The sequence below is a fragment of the Cryptomeria japonica genome, chromosome 4 (genome assembly GCF_030272615.1).
Source record: "Cryptomeria japonica chromosome 4, Sugi_1.0, whole genome shotgun sequence".
In the NCBI taxonomy this organism is placed as follows: Eukaryota; Viridiplantae; Streptophyta; class Pinopsida; order Cupressales; family Cupressaceae; genus Cryptomeria; species Cryptomeria japonica.
Window position 1 is genome coordinate 255,726,695 of NC_081408.1, and position 17,811 is coordinate 255,744,505.

At 37.4% G+C, this 17,811-nt stretch overlaps 1 protein-coding gene across 2 annotated transcripts in view; it reads left to right on the forward strand.

Annotated features, from left to right (window-relative positions):
* The first annotated feature begins 13,440 nt into the window (after positions 1-13,440).
* The window catches only part of LOC131065555 (arginine-specific demethylase JMJ20), a 169,449-nt gene continuing 165,078 nt past the window's right edge, over positions 13,441-17,811 (forward strand). The window contains exon 1 of one of the 2 annotated variants that reach the window (XM_058000101.2): positions 13,441-13,786. In XM_058000101.2, coding sequence (XP_057856084.1) covers positions 13,583-13,786 — 204 coding nt within the window. In that variant the 5' untranslated portion in view covers positions 13,441-13,582. The remainder of the gene's footprint in view (positions 13,787-17,811) is intronic. The other variant, XM_058000103.2, reaches the window with a different exon arrangement.

Consider the following 17,811-nt stretch of genomic DNA (forward strand, 5'->3'; position numbering starts at 1 on the left):
ATGACGCTTGTCAGGGGCATTGCAGCCCCTGACATTCCAGGTTAGGAACTTCATTGCTGCCCAGGAGAGAATAAGTCTCTCCCAGATCTCAGAAGCCTTGTCTAGCCCTTCATGTTGCCTGCTTCCTCAAGCAATCTCTATCTATTCTTTCCACCTCTCAAATTTCCTTTAGACTTAGGGGGATTTAAATTAGACTGTTTGATAGTCCTAACTTCTGTCTCCCCTACTTCTGCCGATAGTCCAAGAGAATCGTCACTTAAACCTTCCTCCTCCTCAGACTCCAACTCTCCTGTTACTCCATTACCCTTGCTCGGCGACATGTGAATGTCCTTGTATCTGATTATATTTCCTTCTGCATTCACACTAGGGTCCTCAACCACTACCAGTGACTTAGCACTTTCACCCTTCTCCTGATACTTCAACCCATCCGCCGAGGTATTGTAGAATCTATGCTGAGATGGATACCCTCCCCCTATTTCGCTTTCCTTTTCAACAGGCCCAACACCTATCTCCAGTCGCTTCCCTTCAATTCAAGAATCACCATCCTAGCCACTGCCCTTACGCACTTGATCCTCTTTCTCTTCTCCCAAACTAAGTCCTTGCCTGTGAGAGAACTCAACAACCTGTTCAGGCAATCTGCCCGACACCAGCACAACAGACTTATCTCCATCCAACACAGAGGCTTGATGCAGCTTCTCTTGACCTGGGTTGGAGTCAGAAAGTTCTTCCACCCCTACTTGCATATCTAAGCAAAGGCGAATGACCTCATCGCTTGCAGCCTTCGATACAAAACTCGGATTGATATTTCCCAAGCTATGATCTGCAACCACACCAACTAATAGCTTCTCCTCCAAAGCGCGATCTGCCTTTCCTTTACCCTTTTGACCTGACAAACATTCTCGAACCTCATGGCCCCATTCTTTACAAATCTTGCATTTGAATATGATTTCTTCGATTTCTATATCTTGTCTCCATACTCCTTCTAGAGACCTCATTTTAACAACCTTTGGTATCCCAAGATGGGGCTTCCACATAACACAGATCCGTGCATACATGCATGAATTGAGCTTATCAACCACTTCATCTGACTTGATAAATCTCCCTATTTTCTCCCCTACACTCTTAAAGATTTCCTCCTTCCAATACTCATGAGGGAGATTGTACAGTCTTATCCACACAGGAATTTCCTCAATAGTAGCTTGTCTTGGGTCGAAATTAGGGGTCCAATCCCTTATATAAAAACCAACTCCCGACATCAAAATGACCCCGACTCCATCAAAGCAGTCTTCTCCTCAGCCGAACCAGCAATGATAAGAAAAAACCCATTAGTAAGAGTTTTTATCTCAAAGTGGTTACCCCATTCTTCATTGACCTAGTTTCTCACTCTGGGAAAAGCTGGCCATTCGCCTCCCCATTTCATGAAGAAGGCTCTTTCGTGCAGAAAAAGTACCGATTCCTTCCAGGCCTCCGATTCAATGCAGATACTTACCGACCTGTTCTCAGTCGTTGTCGGTATCCCACTCAGAGAGGGGCCTTTCAGGGGGCGCTAGAGTTTCTTCTTTATCCTTTCCTCCAACTACTGTTTGGTCCATTTCGGGAAGTTCAGATACCTTGAATGGCCCCATTTGGCTTTATCGTGCTCAAAAGGAAATCGGTTGGTCCCCCTACTGCGAGCCTCCCTCCGACTCCTTCCCGACTCTTGCCAATGCCACTGGTTTGAACGTGGAGGACACCATGGCCGCCGATACACCCTCTGTGCAAAGTCCTGATCCCATCCTCGCAATCGAGCCGCATCTCCGCCTGGAAACCCTAGCGTCCTCCTTCGCTCCATTGTTTTTTTTTTGTTTTTTTATTTTAATTATTTTACTACCTTTCTTCATGTGTATGTTATGTATAAATTATTTACAAGAATCAACTATGGATTTCATTCCCTCTTGGTCCCTATTAAGTCTCTTATCTCCATACTATTTTTGGGAGCTACTAAATGGAGAGTTGTTGTTTAGTCCTAAAGGTATAGTGGTGAATAATCAATAACACAGTAGTACCTGCACGTACCAAGCATTCATAGAAAAGAGCAATTGTACATCATAATATAAATGACAGATGATAATAATTAGACCAGAAAGTTATATCTTTATTCCAATGTCTCCAATTGTCCATCCATCATCCCCTGCCGAGGTTCCAACCAAACAATATATAGACCCGACGGTTGGCCAAGTTGCCAACCGTCACCGACTCCCAACTACTCGACGGGAACCTCTCAGCAATAGAAAACATAAACACATAACATGCTTATAATTAATATTTGTACTAACATACGTTTTTACCCCTAACATTATCCCGCCCCCAAAAAAACGTAGTCGTCTTCGAGATGACTCAGACAAGAGAAACTGAGATAAAACATAGATAAGACTAAGAAGAGGGAGGAGGCATCCCTGTAGTGGTAGTAGGAGGAGGTCGCTGTCTGACCTGAGTTTTCAGGTTCTTTTCTGCCATTAACTGTCATTCTCGCGCTTTCTTTACCATGTGACCTGTTTCCATTAGCTTTTTATCCTTTTACTCTAGCTGTGAAGTGAGCGCCGCCACCTGGGCTGCTAATGCCTGTGCCTCCTTCTCTTGCATACTGCATTAGGCTTCACATGTAGTCATCTTCAGTTCCATCTCCTTCCTCAAGCCCTTCTCTACTATGGCCAACTCCGTCTGCTTCCTGCTCTCTTTTTCCAGGGTTACTATGTAGATCTGTTGGGCCTCTTTCTCCACTTGATGTTGCCGCATCTGTAAGTACACTTCTCGAGAAGTTCCCTCCATATTGCGGAAGGTGGTGCCTAAGGTTCCTGAGCCTCCTATCACGTGCTTGTGGGTCCAGTTCCGAATCATCTCAGGTGTACTATTATCCGGCCATCCCTGCTGCTCAAGGTGTTGCGTGAACTCATCTTTGCACCCCTGGGCCATAAAATAACACCGTTGTGTAGCGTCGGCTGAATTACCAACCTCCATCTGTCTAGTCAGTTGAGCCATGCCGCGTGCAACATCCGAGAGCCCCTGTAGCTCTGCCATGAATCGTCTGAGTGAGATTGCTAGGTCATTCAGATCAGATAGTGTGATATGAAGCCCAGTGAGAGTCTCCTCCAAGCCACTTCTCTGCTCGTCCCTTCCCTGTTGCACCTGGTCAGTGGGTCTCTCCTCCTCTGGGACAGTGACCTCTCTATCTAAAGTCATGCCTAGCTTGATGGCCCTGTTATGTGGTGCACGAGAGGGGGGGTGTGGGGCAAGCGCGAACTGTCCTAGCCATCCATCCAGCAAAGCGTCAATATCCTCATCTGTCATAGTATCCAAAGCTACCTCTAAATTAGTTGATACCGTACCGATCTCTGCTGCCATCGTACCAGTTTCTGTTACTGTCGTACTAGTTCCTGCCACCACCGTACCATTTTCTGTCATACCAGTTCCTGCTACCGTACTAGTTCCCGCTGCCACCGTACTGGTTTCTGCCATACTAGTTCTTGCTGCCATTGTACCAGTTTCTGTCATACCGATTTTTACTGCTACCGTACCAGTTTCTGCTGCGAGTACGACCAAACTGATTTGTGGCAACGATACTTGTCGTTGTGTCAACAGCTCCCCTTCTCCAATCTTCTAGAATAGTACCCCCACCGGTCGTACATCTCCTACTGGGCTGGCGACTGCAAGTGCCTCCTGAGGTACCAAGTGTGCCGAGGTTAATTTTGAGGGTGTAAACTTTACCCTCGTACTCTTCCATTGTGCCCACAATCCCCCTGTTGCTCGTCTTCTTCATCTTCTTCCTGTTGGCACGACTCTGTTTCCTCCTCCTCCTCCTCCTCTATGGTGGTGTGTTCCGATAGGTGGAACCCTTCATCCCCACTTTCCAGTTCTTTCGTTTCTTCCGCTTCCTCAGACTCCTCGGCACTGCTAACCTCTTCAACTTCCACAGATGTGTCTAGCTTCCTCCTCTTCCGTGTGGGTTGCGTTGTGTCGCCAAGGATGTCCAGGTGAATGTAGTAGTACATAGTGGGTTTATTTGGTTCGACTCGTCCGTGAGGTTCAAACGTCCCCCAATCCTTTGGCGGTACCTGTAGGCGTACTGCATCTAAGAACAAACTGATGGCATGATGGCACATGTAGAATGCTTTGTGTTCTAATCTTAGGAAGTCGTGAATGTGTTCTGCCAGGAGTTGCTCCCAGTTGTACACTTTCCCGCATCTGATCCCGTTCATTAACCCAATCATCCATATGGTGATATCTAAGGCTTGGCTAGCCCCTATCAGGCAGCTTTTAACTAGGTCCATCAACATCCTCCACTCTCCTGGTGTGATAAAAATACACTTCATTCCTCTGCTATCGACCCAGACGCTCTTCCACTGTTCTTCTGTGAGGTCATCTCTGCACACCAGGTCTATCAACCATTTTTTCTTTTCTCTGGTAAGGTTTTTGGTTGGTTTGGTAGCAACTGCTCCTTTATCCGGTATGCCAAATACGCGCTTGAAATCCTCAGGTTTGAATGAAACCCGCACTATGTGCCCTTGAAACTGGATGATTGAAGCTCGTTCGTGAGGGTTATACCCGGATACCATGGTCCGTAGGACTGGCTCGAACTCTTTAATGTTAAATATGGGCATCTGCACAACGTGGTCAACCTGTGCTTTTTTAAGTGATTCCTTCATCACATGGTCTGGAGGGTTTTCCTCCCACCAGGTACGACATTCACTGCCAGTCACACTCTCGAATGCTACGTTTGCTACTGTGAGTACTACTTTCATCCTCCTTCTTCGGGATGGCACCAATCCTTCCACGAACCACTGCTTCTTGAGGCCATCTGTCGGCTAGTTCTCCATTTTGTTTAGTAGTTCCCTTAGCTATTTGTTATATGCGCGTACGCTTTCATTTTTTCCTTGTTTGGTGTTGTAAATTTCTGCCATAATCTCGTTGTCGTCCCATAAGAGTTTGAATTCTTCCTTGAAGGCCTTCTTCAGATTGCTCCAGGATGTTTTATGCTAAGCATCAAGGTCTGTGTACCAGTCAATAGCTATTCCTCGCAAAGTGGCTGGAAATGCCTTCACCCAGTAGTCCCGGTCATCCTGGCCATTTGCTTCCCATATGGTGACGCATGTCTTGCAATGCCATATGGGATCCTCTGATCCATTGCCCATGAATTTTGGAAGTTCTTATTTCTTCGGGGTGTGTGCCATCGTTCTTTTCTATGCGGTTTTATGTAGTGCCTGGAAATGGTTATATGCTGGGAAGGTACTATGTGTCCGGGTGGTGCCGTACGCTCCTGGTCTGGTTGGGTCCCTACCAACCGGGCTTTGGTCACCTTCACTTCTATAGTCCCTCCTTCTTGGGGTTTCCAGATCCGATCTTCCTATTTTGATGCCCTTTGACAAGGACAAATTTTTAATGCCGAACAACGTTGCTTTGAAAATAGTGGCGATTTCCTCGTGCAAGTCTCATACCGCCTCCTCTCCTTGTTCGGAAGATTCCAATTGGGTGCTTTGTGATTCGGTTCCGGAGTCTTCTTCACTTGACGTCGAGTGTGGGGCCTGGTCGACGAGATCTTCCTCCGCTACGTCTGGAAGTGGCAGGTTCCTGGCGACCTTGGCCAACTCCTTCCACGTACACGATTTTTGCCTCTCCCGACTACGACTCCGACTCACACTCCGACTTCTACTATGTTTCTCCGGACTCCTTGAGTCGGCAACCTCTCTTAGTTGCTGTCTCCTGTTGGCCTGTTCTTTTATGTGGAGGGATCGTCGTATAGTTCCCTCGTTTACTCCTTCGGTAGCAGTGGTATGTCTGTCTTTATTCGGCTGTAGGGGCATCAAGTGCCAGAGGTACGACGCTGACTAACCTCCCTCTCCTCTTCCTCCCTACGACTCCGTTCCTTGTACCGTCAGAGAACTTGTTGCCGCCGAAGTTCCTTTGCTGTTTCTTCTCTTTGGTTTTGTCGTGCAATCAAGTTTCTGGCAAGTAACCTTGGAATGCTCCCGAGGAGGTCAAAGATGGGGGTGCTGACGGTGAGTTCACCACGTACCGTGCCTTTCGAGATGACTCTCTCCCGAGCCTCTCGCTGCACGTACTGCTGACTGACATGTCCCACAACTCTAGCAAGTCTATCGTCAACTGATCCTCTCGTTCCTCTTTCGCAGTATTCTCCTCGTACGTGTCGCTGTCCATGATAATTAATTGTTGGTCGAATGACCGACCCATTAATTGCTTCCGCCTGCCGCCATAGTTATCTCCAGGTTTGTTCAGGCAACGACGCCAAAATGTTTAGTCCTAAAGGGATAGTGGTGAATAATCAATAACACAGTAGTACCTGCACATACCAAGCATTTATAGAACAAAGCAATTTTACATCATAATATAAATGACAGATGATAATAATTAGACCAGAAAGTTATATCTTTATTCCAATGTCTCCAATTGTCCATCCATCATCCCCTACCGAGGTTCCAACCAAACAATATATAAATCCGACGGTTGGCCAAGTTGCCAACCGTCACCGACTCCCAACTACTCGACGGAAACCTCTCGGCAATAGCAAAACATAAACACACATAACACACTTATAATTAATATTCATACTAACATACGTTTTTACCCCTAACAGTTGTGTGAGTTTAAATGGTTTTGTATGTCCTTTGTGCTACTATGAGAAAGATGAAAGCTCATTATATTTTTACGCATCACCTCTTTTCCTTTTCTACATTCTTTGTACCCCTTTACCTTGGTAATTAGTAGATCAAGATCAATTTGTAAGTTTAATGCATGTTGGATTAGACAAACACTTTTCATTTAGATTTAGAAAGGAAGTAACATTTTTAGAGGTTTGATCTCATTTGCAAGGGTCTCACACTTTAAGATCATTTCTATTTTGTCATTGGTATGCCAAACTAGTTTGAACAAAGGGTATGCTTTCAAGTGATAAAAATATGCTTGGCTTTAGATTATGTTTTTATTTGCTCTGAAGAAAATATGTTATAATATCTTCTAAAAAATCGATACTATTTTTTTTAGCTTTTCACTTGGCAAGTTGTCTCCCCTTTTTCATTTTTTTGTAACAATAATATGCTAATGGTGGCATTATTCTTAGGCCTTCTAGAGACTTTACATGAGATATAGCCACAAATATCAATTCCATTCTTTCTTTTTGTCCTATATGAATAGCGGCTCTTGGAATAGTCAAACCTTGTGATTTGTGTATTGTCAATGTCCAAGCCAATCTCAATGGTATTTGAACTGTGTGACTCCTTTACATTGTTGAAATTGGAATCATATGTGGATCATGATCTTCAAATGGTATTCCCAAGAAACCATGAAACTCAACAATTACATATGTTGGTGGTTTTGATGGCACACTTCCTAGTTTGTATATAATCTTTTGAATATATCCTAGAGATCCATTTATAAGCTCCACTTTTCTCCAAGGATTTGAAGTCAACATTACCTTTGCAATCTTACTAATTGATAATTCCACACTAGTTCATTGTTTGGACCTTATTTTTCTACATTAATGCTTTCCAATTTTGTTGCAATGCTACATGCAACAATATGATACATTGAATATATTTGTTTCTTGTTATGATTACATACATTATCATTTGTGTAGAAAAATGAACATTGTTGTCAAAGTCTTCATTACTTGTTGCATCGATGCTAACATTGTTTTTTTGTCATAAACAATTTCCAATCATCAATTGTTGGGTTTACATTCTCAAATTTGTTAGAAGTTGATGAAATATTTTTTGCTATATTTTTCTTCATCTTATCTGAATATTTATTTAGAAAACCAAAGTTTTGAGTTTTTCCTAGAGTAATTTATGTTGTTTGTTGTTGTCATATTGTCAAACTCTTCATTACTTGTTGCATTGATGCTAACATCAGTTTTTGTCACAAGCAACTTCCAATCATCAATTGATGGGTTTAATTTCTCAAATTTGTTGGAAGTTGATGAAACATTTTTTTGCTAGATTTTTTCTCCATTTTGTCTAAATATTTTATTTAAAAAATAATATTTTTGAATTCTTTCCATAAAAAAATTGCTCATTTGTTGTTGTCATATGCCCATCTATCATTCACTTAAGACAACCAACCCAAATGTCCGACCAAAATCATTGGCACTCATCACCACATGGAATATTTATATAGTTTAATATCAAACTTGTAAACTCAAGAAACTCAAAATTGATCAATCAATCTAAGAAGGTTGTTTACTAACTAATAATTTGATCATCAATATTTAACAAATATTTATTTTAAAGAACAAACCTGACTTCAATTTAACTATTAATTATTATTCTTGGTACAAATTGAGTGTAAAACCAACATAAATCCTAACAACTATAATCTTCATTGACTCAATAAAATTCTAATACATTTATGTTGTAAGGATCCATCCATCTTAAACTATGATTTGATATGCTCTTAAATTAGTATGCTATAATTCATCTATTGACAAGCAAACAAATACTATTATTACAATAATAAATAGATACATACTCACTACTACATATTATTTGTTAAATTACCTTTTTTATTTAATTACATTCAAATAAACATTAAAGAAAAACATTAGAAAAATAAAAATAAATTTAACTTTTTCACTATGAATACATAAACATTTTAGTAGAATAATTTATCCCAATAACTTTTCACCTTAAACTCTTTAATTTTTAATAATTATTATTTTAAAACATTATAATTTATCCTTCTCTCTCAATTCTGACTACTTAATCTAAAATGAACCTAATTATAACAAATCAAAATATGTGTGTTAAATATACATTTCCAACTTAAAAGAAAAACAAATAAACTACTATACTTATATTTTAAAAAATCTATGTAAAATTCGCTAGGAGATATCTAATTTCAAAATATTTAAGATTCATAAAAATGATTAAATAATTTTACCTTCTATGTGACAAATGAGAGCTATGCAAGAAAAATACTTGCATCAATCAGAAGATTCACTATAAATATGTTATTAGAGGAGCTATGCAAGAAGATCAAAATAACCAACCAAATGCTTTATAAATCATCATATTGATAGAAGAAAATATTTTTACATATAGCATTTTTGAATAGAAAACTCACACAGTATCCCAAAATTCATAAACAATGAATAAATCACCATACCTTCTATTTGACAAGTGAGAACTATGCAAGAAAACAATTGCAACAATTTATAGAATCACTATAAATATATTATTATAGGTATGTTGCAAGAAGATACGAACAATTCAACACATGCATTATAAATCATCAAATTGATAGAAGAAAATGTATTTACATACAACAATTTTAATGGAAACCTCACATAATATCCCACACTAATCCTACCAAAAAAATATAATTTCTCTTATATCATAATATAAGTCAAACACAATTGATAAATATTTCTAAAATGTGTAAAATGTTTGTAAAAATAAAAAGTATTGAAAATCAAATACAAAGTAACTATAGTAATAACACTTCATTGTAATGGTGTAAACCCATTGCAAATTCTTCAGTGATAAGAATAGTATTACGACCTTTGTTTTCATAGTGATCACGACATACTTCTTTCAACATAGTTGGAAATCCAGCCACTATTGTATATGCCTCATGAGTTTTCCTTGCAACATCTTCCATTTCCAATATTTTGAGTTCTTCGACATCATCTATCATTAAGACAGTGTTTTCAATTTCTCTAACGATTTTATTGCAATACTCTAAAATGGTTCTTGCACATTTGTCGATAGGGGTTTTGACAAAATTATTAGAGTTTACAGAAGGGCTCTCAACAATGATTTCTGATTCATTCTGTGAAGCATCCATAGTTTCAACTTTTTGCTAAAAATAAAAAACAATAAAACTAAGATTAGTATTAAGGTACAATGAGAATAAAATAATTCATAATTTGAAATAAAATAAAATTATAAAAAAATAATATTAAGTAATACAAATTGTACATGAAATAAATAATGAAAATACCTAATAGTCATTGCAAAAATTTAACCATTAAAATATGATATTAGCTGGCTTAGTATGTTGAGATGTCACCAAAATCATATGAAATACCACAAAAAATATAAAATCATAAGCAAATGATGTGACAATAAAAAAATTAATCTTTCTATTCGATTATTAAATAACCAATAAAATATAATTAACAACATAACAAACATTGACAATTTTTTTGCAGTCACCAAATTCATTAGTTTTGTTTGATGCAAGAAAGAATACATAAACCATAAAATATCACATTCTTAGCAATTTTACAACAATAGTTACAAAATATTATGAAAATTGAATTAGGCTTAATTGCATCAAATGATAATATAAAAATAGCATAATTGAATATAGTCATAAATGCAATGTTTAAATAGTTTGCACACATTTATCAAATAATATCTATAGATTACTTTCACTTTCTTAACCATGGATGCATAGGTAATATCTCTCGATCTTTAGTATCGTCAAGAATAGTTCGAACTTTAATTGTCACATTGGACTTCATTGCATACAAGGCAGGTATTCCATAGTATGCATGCAACAACCTGAATGATGACATAACTTGATGCACTGTGAATCTTATAGAGTACCTGAGCTTAAGAGTAGTAAGAAACCATTCCTCAGGTGGGCCTATGTGATAACTGATCGTGATTGTCCCCTAAGAAATCTCATAAACTTCATACTAAGTTGATCGAATAGAGTGTGCTTCTCAATTTTTTATGTTGGTCTAATAACGATTTTCCAAATGCATCCAGCAAGGTAAAGATCTCGAATGTCATGGTATAGAGCAATCGACCAACCACACAAATCTACAATCTCAATTTGAAGATTATAAAATTTGACATCTAAGTTCATTTTGATCTTCGATTCATATAAGAAGTTAAAATATAGAGCATAATTGTCAAATTTGAATTGAGCGGTCCTTAATCCATTGTTGTTAATTTTCTTGACCATCCTGTCTCTGACCTAATAGCGGACACTCAATTCCTCTATACGAAGGAGGACATTGCGTGGAAGATATGGGTGATACATTGACATCCAAGTGGACACCCATTTTGTACGTATATTATCTGACATCTTCTTGACATGCATGCAAATTATTATTAGCTCTTAAATTACTATTAAATTGCTCAAGAAATATACTTTCCAATTTAAATAGAAAATCACATAAAGGGTAATAAACATTAATATGCTCTTAAATTAGTATGCTATAATTCATCTATTGACAAGCAAACAAATACTATTATTACAATAATAAATAGATAAATAGTCACTACTACATATTATTTGTTAAATTACCTTTTTTATTTAATTACATTAAAATAAACATTAAAAAAAAACATTAGAAAAATAAATTTAAATTTAACTTTTTCACTATGAATACATAAACATTTTAGTAGAATAATTTATCCCAATAACTTTTCACCTTAAACTCTTTAATTTTTAATAATTATTATTAGTTCCTGCCCTAGGCAGGATACTTATGCATTCACCTTGGTCATTTATTTTTTTCAGCTGACCAATCAGATTTAAGAATTTTAAACAAGTCTATAGTTCATATTTATTTTTTATTTTATGTAATTACAAAAATATCATTTTTCTTTACTCTCATTGGACCATATTGAAAACAATAGGTAGAAAATTCAATTTTCGAAACAAAAAAATCTCATTTTTGTACATTTAATAAACGACATGTCATTGAAATGACAAAAAAAATAAAATAATAATTTTAAAAATAAATAAACTGTTAGTTTGTACAAACTAGACAGTGTGACATTAAATATATTATTAATTTAATTACGCGGAAGGTGTGCATTACATGAAATGGAATTGATGAGCTGTCAGAACTCATCCCAGTTTCCATCCTCACATTTTTCCGACGTACGCAGTGAAAGCGGACACACGTTTTATCAGGCATATCGTAAACAAATGTCAGACAGCCTAACCTTTCCCCACTGCTTCACTTTTTTTGAAACCAATCGCTTTGCTTTTTCACAGATGTGCATGTACGTTGCCCAATACAGGAATTATTTTTGGGTCTTGATTGTTAACCGCACAAATCCATATGCAAACATTTTAACGCCACCACACACCGTGTATTTGAAAGTTTAAAAGAAACTTTTTAAAGGAAATTTATAATGATTTTAAACATTCATTATTTTAAAGTCATATGAATATGTTTTAAGTGTTTTTATTTGATTTTAAAAAAAAAATAATCTTATGATAAATAAATATTTTAAAAATATTATTTAATATTGAATTGTGTATGGGTAAATTTTTATATTTGTATATTAACTTGTTCTTTTGTTTGGCATGGGTAAGGCTATTTATTGTTTACTTAGAATATGTTTTGAATTTTGTATTTTAATATTTTTCTATAATTAATCATTTTAATAAACAGTTATTAATATTTTTAAAAAAAAATTTGAACTTCAAAAAGTTTTGACTTCATTTACATTAGTGAAAGAAAACTAGTTTAATGTTTAGATTTTCACTATTTCTTTCATACAAACTTAAGTTTGTATCATAGTTTTTGGTAATTGTTCCTTTCACTTTGTTATCAAATTAAGTTTATTTTGTCTTTTTTAAATGTGCATTGATAGGATAGAAGAGAGTTCTTAATTTCTTTAAGTAAAGATTTTATTGTTTTTTTTCTTTAGTAACATCATACTATTATGATATTACACTCCCTATTCTATCATTATTTAACTACCTCTAATAATTTACAAACGTGCTCATTCTATTTAACATAATGTTTGATCTTAAGTTAATAACATTAATCTTTGCTTTATTCACGTTTGATAGTTTTAGTTACTAATGGATATTAGTCCTTTGTGGCCTTTTAATTTAATATATCTTGATTATAAATTTATCCACTCTTTAATATAGTTTTAAAAAATAGATAATACTAGTTTTACCTATCTCTCTCTAGCTCTCCCCCTCTCTCTATGTCCTTCCATATCCCTTTCTCTCTATCCTTTTATCATATTGCCACATATACCTCTATTTCCCCCTCTCTCTCTCTCCCTCTATATCTATCAATCTCTTCCACTCCCTATATACTGATCTATCTATCTCTCTACCTTTATCTCTCCCTCTACCTCTTCCTATCTATCTATCTATCTATCTCCTTGTCTCTCTCTCTTTCTATTTTTATCTTTTCTTCTACCTTTCTCTATCTCTCTATGAATTTCTCTCCATCTTCCTCTCCCTCTATCTTTATCTCTATTTTTATTTATTCTAAACTAATCATACTAATGGCAGGAACTTGACGCTTTGCGTCCTTGTTTTAAAATATTATAATTTACCCTTCTCTCTCAATTCTGACTACTTAATCTAAAATGAACCTAATTATAACAAATCAAAATATGTGTGTTAAATAGACGTTTCCAACTTAAAAGAAAAACAAATAAATAATGCTGAAATAAATTTAAAAAAAAAATAAAAAAAATCCGAGTTCAAATCCTTCACGGGTTGAATGGAGACTCAATTGGGAAATCGCAGGAGAGCTGCAAAATTTGAACAGCAGGAGAATGTTTGGGGGTGTCAGAGAATCTGAATAAGGAAGACAATGAAGATTGTCGGGCAAATACCTCGAGTGAATGGAAGTGACCTTAGCTACGCAGAGTTCAGAGAAAAATATATGATGAGAAATGAACCAGTTATTCTCACCGGCCTTATGGATGGCTGGAGGGCTTGTACAGATTGGGTCTCACAGGATGGCCGACCAAATCTATCCTTTTTTTCCCAACACTGTGGAAATTCTCTAGTACAAGTAAGTACGTTCTGCCCAGCAATTTATTCTTCAGTCATTAATTACAAGTTGTTTCTCCCGTTAAGGTGTATTTATGGTATTTGCACATGGCTCAAGTTTTCAGTGTTATTATCATTGGTAAAGTTGGGATTAATTGGCTCCAGCGATGAGGTTACAAACGGGCGGCTGTATCCCATGTATTGTTTATTGAAATTCTCTGTCCACTAAATATCAAACTTAACCAACACAACACCGTCTATTTTGCGGTTCGGAGCTATATCAATGGCGAAACGGTCAATAAACATACCATTATATTCAGCTCTCAGTCTTATCATTAATCCATAGCCATAATTGTATTTGGACCCCACATTTCTCTCTAAGGGTTTGTTGCGTAATGGTAACATGATGTTTGTAAGAGTGTGACCTAGTTAAGTTCTGTTAATTTCATATTATCCAGCTACAGATTAATTGCTCAGTAAATTTCACATAATAGAAGCAAAACAATTCTTGTCTATCTGATTTATAACAATTAACACCCTTGGATAATTAACAGCAGAAGCAAAATAACAAGAAGCCAATCACAGAAACACAATAACACAATAACACAGATATATGTGGGGAAAAACCTGCAAATGTTGGAACTTGGATCTTCTATTCAGCCTCAAGAGCAAACTTACTTTTCCGAATACCATCCTAATTGCTACAGCGATCTTACATATATAGGCCCTCTTGATGAAACATCAACATGGAAGAGAAGATAAACTTTTCTTACAACACGACCTAAGAGAAACTTTTCTTACGTGATGCAAGAGAAAATAAACTTCCTTACACAACTCGGACTAACACACACATAAAACCGCTCTTGGTATTATTCTCACAACTCTAGGAAACATTCTATTTACAGAATAGAAAACATGCAATTGCTGAACATCCAACTCAAGCTGCACTTAAGCAACTTCCACACTACACACCTTTTGAGCTCCAGAAAAAATCAACAAGTTCTCCCACTACAAAAAGAAAGACTTTAATTCCAGGGAATATGTGAGGAGTTTGTGTTGTAATGATTATGGAATAGCCCATGTAGTTATAACTCATAATGGAGTACATTTGATTATCATCCATGTTGGGGTTGAACTTGAATAGGGTAACTTTGAGTCTGACCAATTCTGTGGTGTAATGATTATGGGGCAATTTCAAGTGTGAATGATACGGTGTAGGATTATGGGCCACAACTTTTCTGTGTGATTTATGTTTTAGTGTAATTATAATGGGGTTCATATGAGTGTGACTGCTGTATTACAATGAGCGTGAGATACATATGTTGATGTATAGCTAGGTCGGATCCCTTGGGTGGGCTGACCTAGTCAACCGAATTGCTAATGGGCCTTTGACCGTAGCAATTTGCCTTTGTATTGGGCCCTATTTGAGTGGGTAAAGTAAATTATAGGTCAGCCCTATAATTGTAACATGTAAAGGACTTCATGTAACGTGTGGCCCCATTTGGACAAATTAATGTAACTTGTAATATGATTTGGGTCAGGCCCTACTTGTGCGACTTGGGTTATTTACAAATGTAACGTGTTATAAGGGCCAACCCAAATGTGTCTTGCATATAGGGCATGACCTATATTAATGTATAACGTGTGGACCTAATTCAGCTTGGCGCTACCTCTAATACATTTGATTGTAATTTAATATATGCTAGCCGACTTGAAGAGTTAAAGGTTAAGTCACCTATAAGTACAATTATCTTTTCAGCGAACTATCTCTGCAATACATCAGCGAATTTGTTCTTATCTTCAGCAAAGTATATTTGCATTAGGACATTAGCCTATAACAGCAGATTGAGGTCTTGAAGTCAGCGAACCTGATTAAGGAGAGGCGAATCCATTCTATGCTGTGCAAATCTCATTCAGGGCTAAGCGAACCTCTTCTTTTGGCTGAGTGAACTCCATATTGAGCTGGCAATCTTGTGTTTCAGACTGCCGAACCTGCTAAGGACAGATCTGTTATCATACTGTGCAAGATAAGTTGTCCTAAAAGCCTGCCCTAATCAGGGACATTGTAATTATCTGCTGACTATGATTAATCTAATATAATCGGAGAATTCTTGCTGGGTTCTTTTACCTCCAAGAGGGAGGTTTTCCCAGGGTACTGCTGTGTTCTTGTGTGTTATGCTGTTATGTGTTGTAATTCTTGTCTTTGCTATTTATTTTCAGTCTGATTACCGAAAAATCAACAACATATAGTGTGATCTATGTTGTGGTGGAACGAGTGTTGGCTGCATTCATATGTAACCTTCTAACATTCCCACAGCAATGTTCGAATGTAATAATCCTCCATGATATAAAAGACCAATAGTAATGATATAGAAAAACCACAATAATGCTCCTTGATATAAAAACCTGCAAAAGCTCTAACCAAATCGTTATCCTGAAGCAGGTTCAACAATTTTGAAATAACCAAGCAAGAAATTTCAGTGTTTACCTTGTATTTTAAAGAGTCCTTCAAGAAATCCTTACCCAAAATGTCTTAGATTGCTACTAGTGAAGCCATAGAAAGCCAGTCAAAAATCTTTTCTAGTGGCAAGTCCGTAATGTGCCTGAGAAAGACATTGAATTCTTCCTTGTTATAAGGAAAATTTTTGGATCCATGATCGGACCAGAGAGGCTCAACACCAATCTAAGGTAATTTCTAGTTTTTGAAAAAAGGAAAAAAACTCGTTGGTCTCTGTCCATAAATGCCTTCACTGACGTAGCCTTCACAGTTGCTAGCACATGACAAGCTGAAAAATGAGTAGTGGATGTTTGCTATGGTTAGGAGTTGATGTGTGGGACATACAGTATGGAGGAGAGTCCTTTCTTGTAATGTCCCATCTTAAAAAAATAGACCAAGACAAACACAAGTGTATGCATTAATTTGATCTGGAAATTGCTGTGATAATTTTTGGCAATCTAGTTTTCAACGCTGCCTTTGGCCAACCAAAAGTTGGAAAATTTGCTAACAAGTGTCACATCCTTGAGGGTGTTGGTTTTCTTATTCAAGTCTTTTTGTTGGCCAAGCAAGACGTTTAAAAGATGTGAAGGTGGCCTCTCTTATGGCCTTCTGATATTTGGCCAAAGACTCAGCTACCGAGGGAGGAGCACTGGGTGGGCTAGGGCAGCTATGAAAGTGGTGATTAGTGGGTGGGGGATTGGTGGCTTGAGGGGGTGGCGGAATGGAGGGGTTAATCTGAGGGTGAAAGGATGGGGTGGAGGTCGTGGGATCAGTGTGCAATGGGGGGGGAGCAGAGTCTTTTGGTTTAGGGTTCAAGAGGGCTTCAGAGGCAGAGTGAGTAGAGTGTCGAATAGAGGTGCTCCTGGATTGAGTGTTATTTTTTCCTGCTACCAGCGGGCAATTTTTCAGTATGTGTCCACTTCTTCTGCACTTATGACAGGTGTTAATACCATCCAAATACTCTAAAGGACAAGAGAACAATTGATTTTCAATGCATATGTCAATTACAGAGGGAAGGGCCGAGCCTAGGTTGAGAGCAATAAGAACTCTAGCATCCATGTGTGGAAGCAGAACAACAGAGGAATCAATCTTGATTACCTTACCTAGGGGTTCAATAAATTTAGAAATGCAATTCCATAAAAAGGGAGGAATGTTGTTAATAGTAACCCATTTAGGGCTCGAGAGTGCTCAGATTTCTTCGTTACAGACAACTGGATTCCAAGGGACGGCCCTAAAACACGAGTTCCCAACATTCCAGAATTGTTTTCCTAGGACTTTCTTCTAGGTTTCTTTATCATTAAAAAAAATCAGAAACAATCCTTTTTGCAACATTCTTCAAAATGAAAAATGGATGCCAAGCTTTGAAAACCAGACATTGTTAAACCACCTATTCAGATATTGCCTAGATGGTATTCTATCTACATCAAGGGCTGCTAAAAAAATTGCAGAATCCCTAAGTCTAGTTATTTCTTTAGAAATTCAATTGACCATGGAAGCATTAGGTTTAATGACAACTTTAGGAGCCGAGGCAGCCTCACCTTCGTCATGGG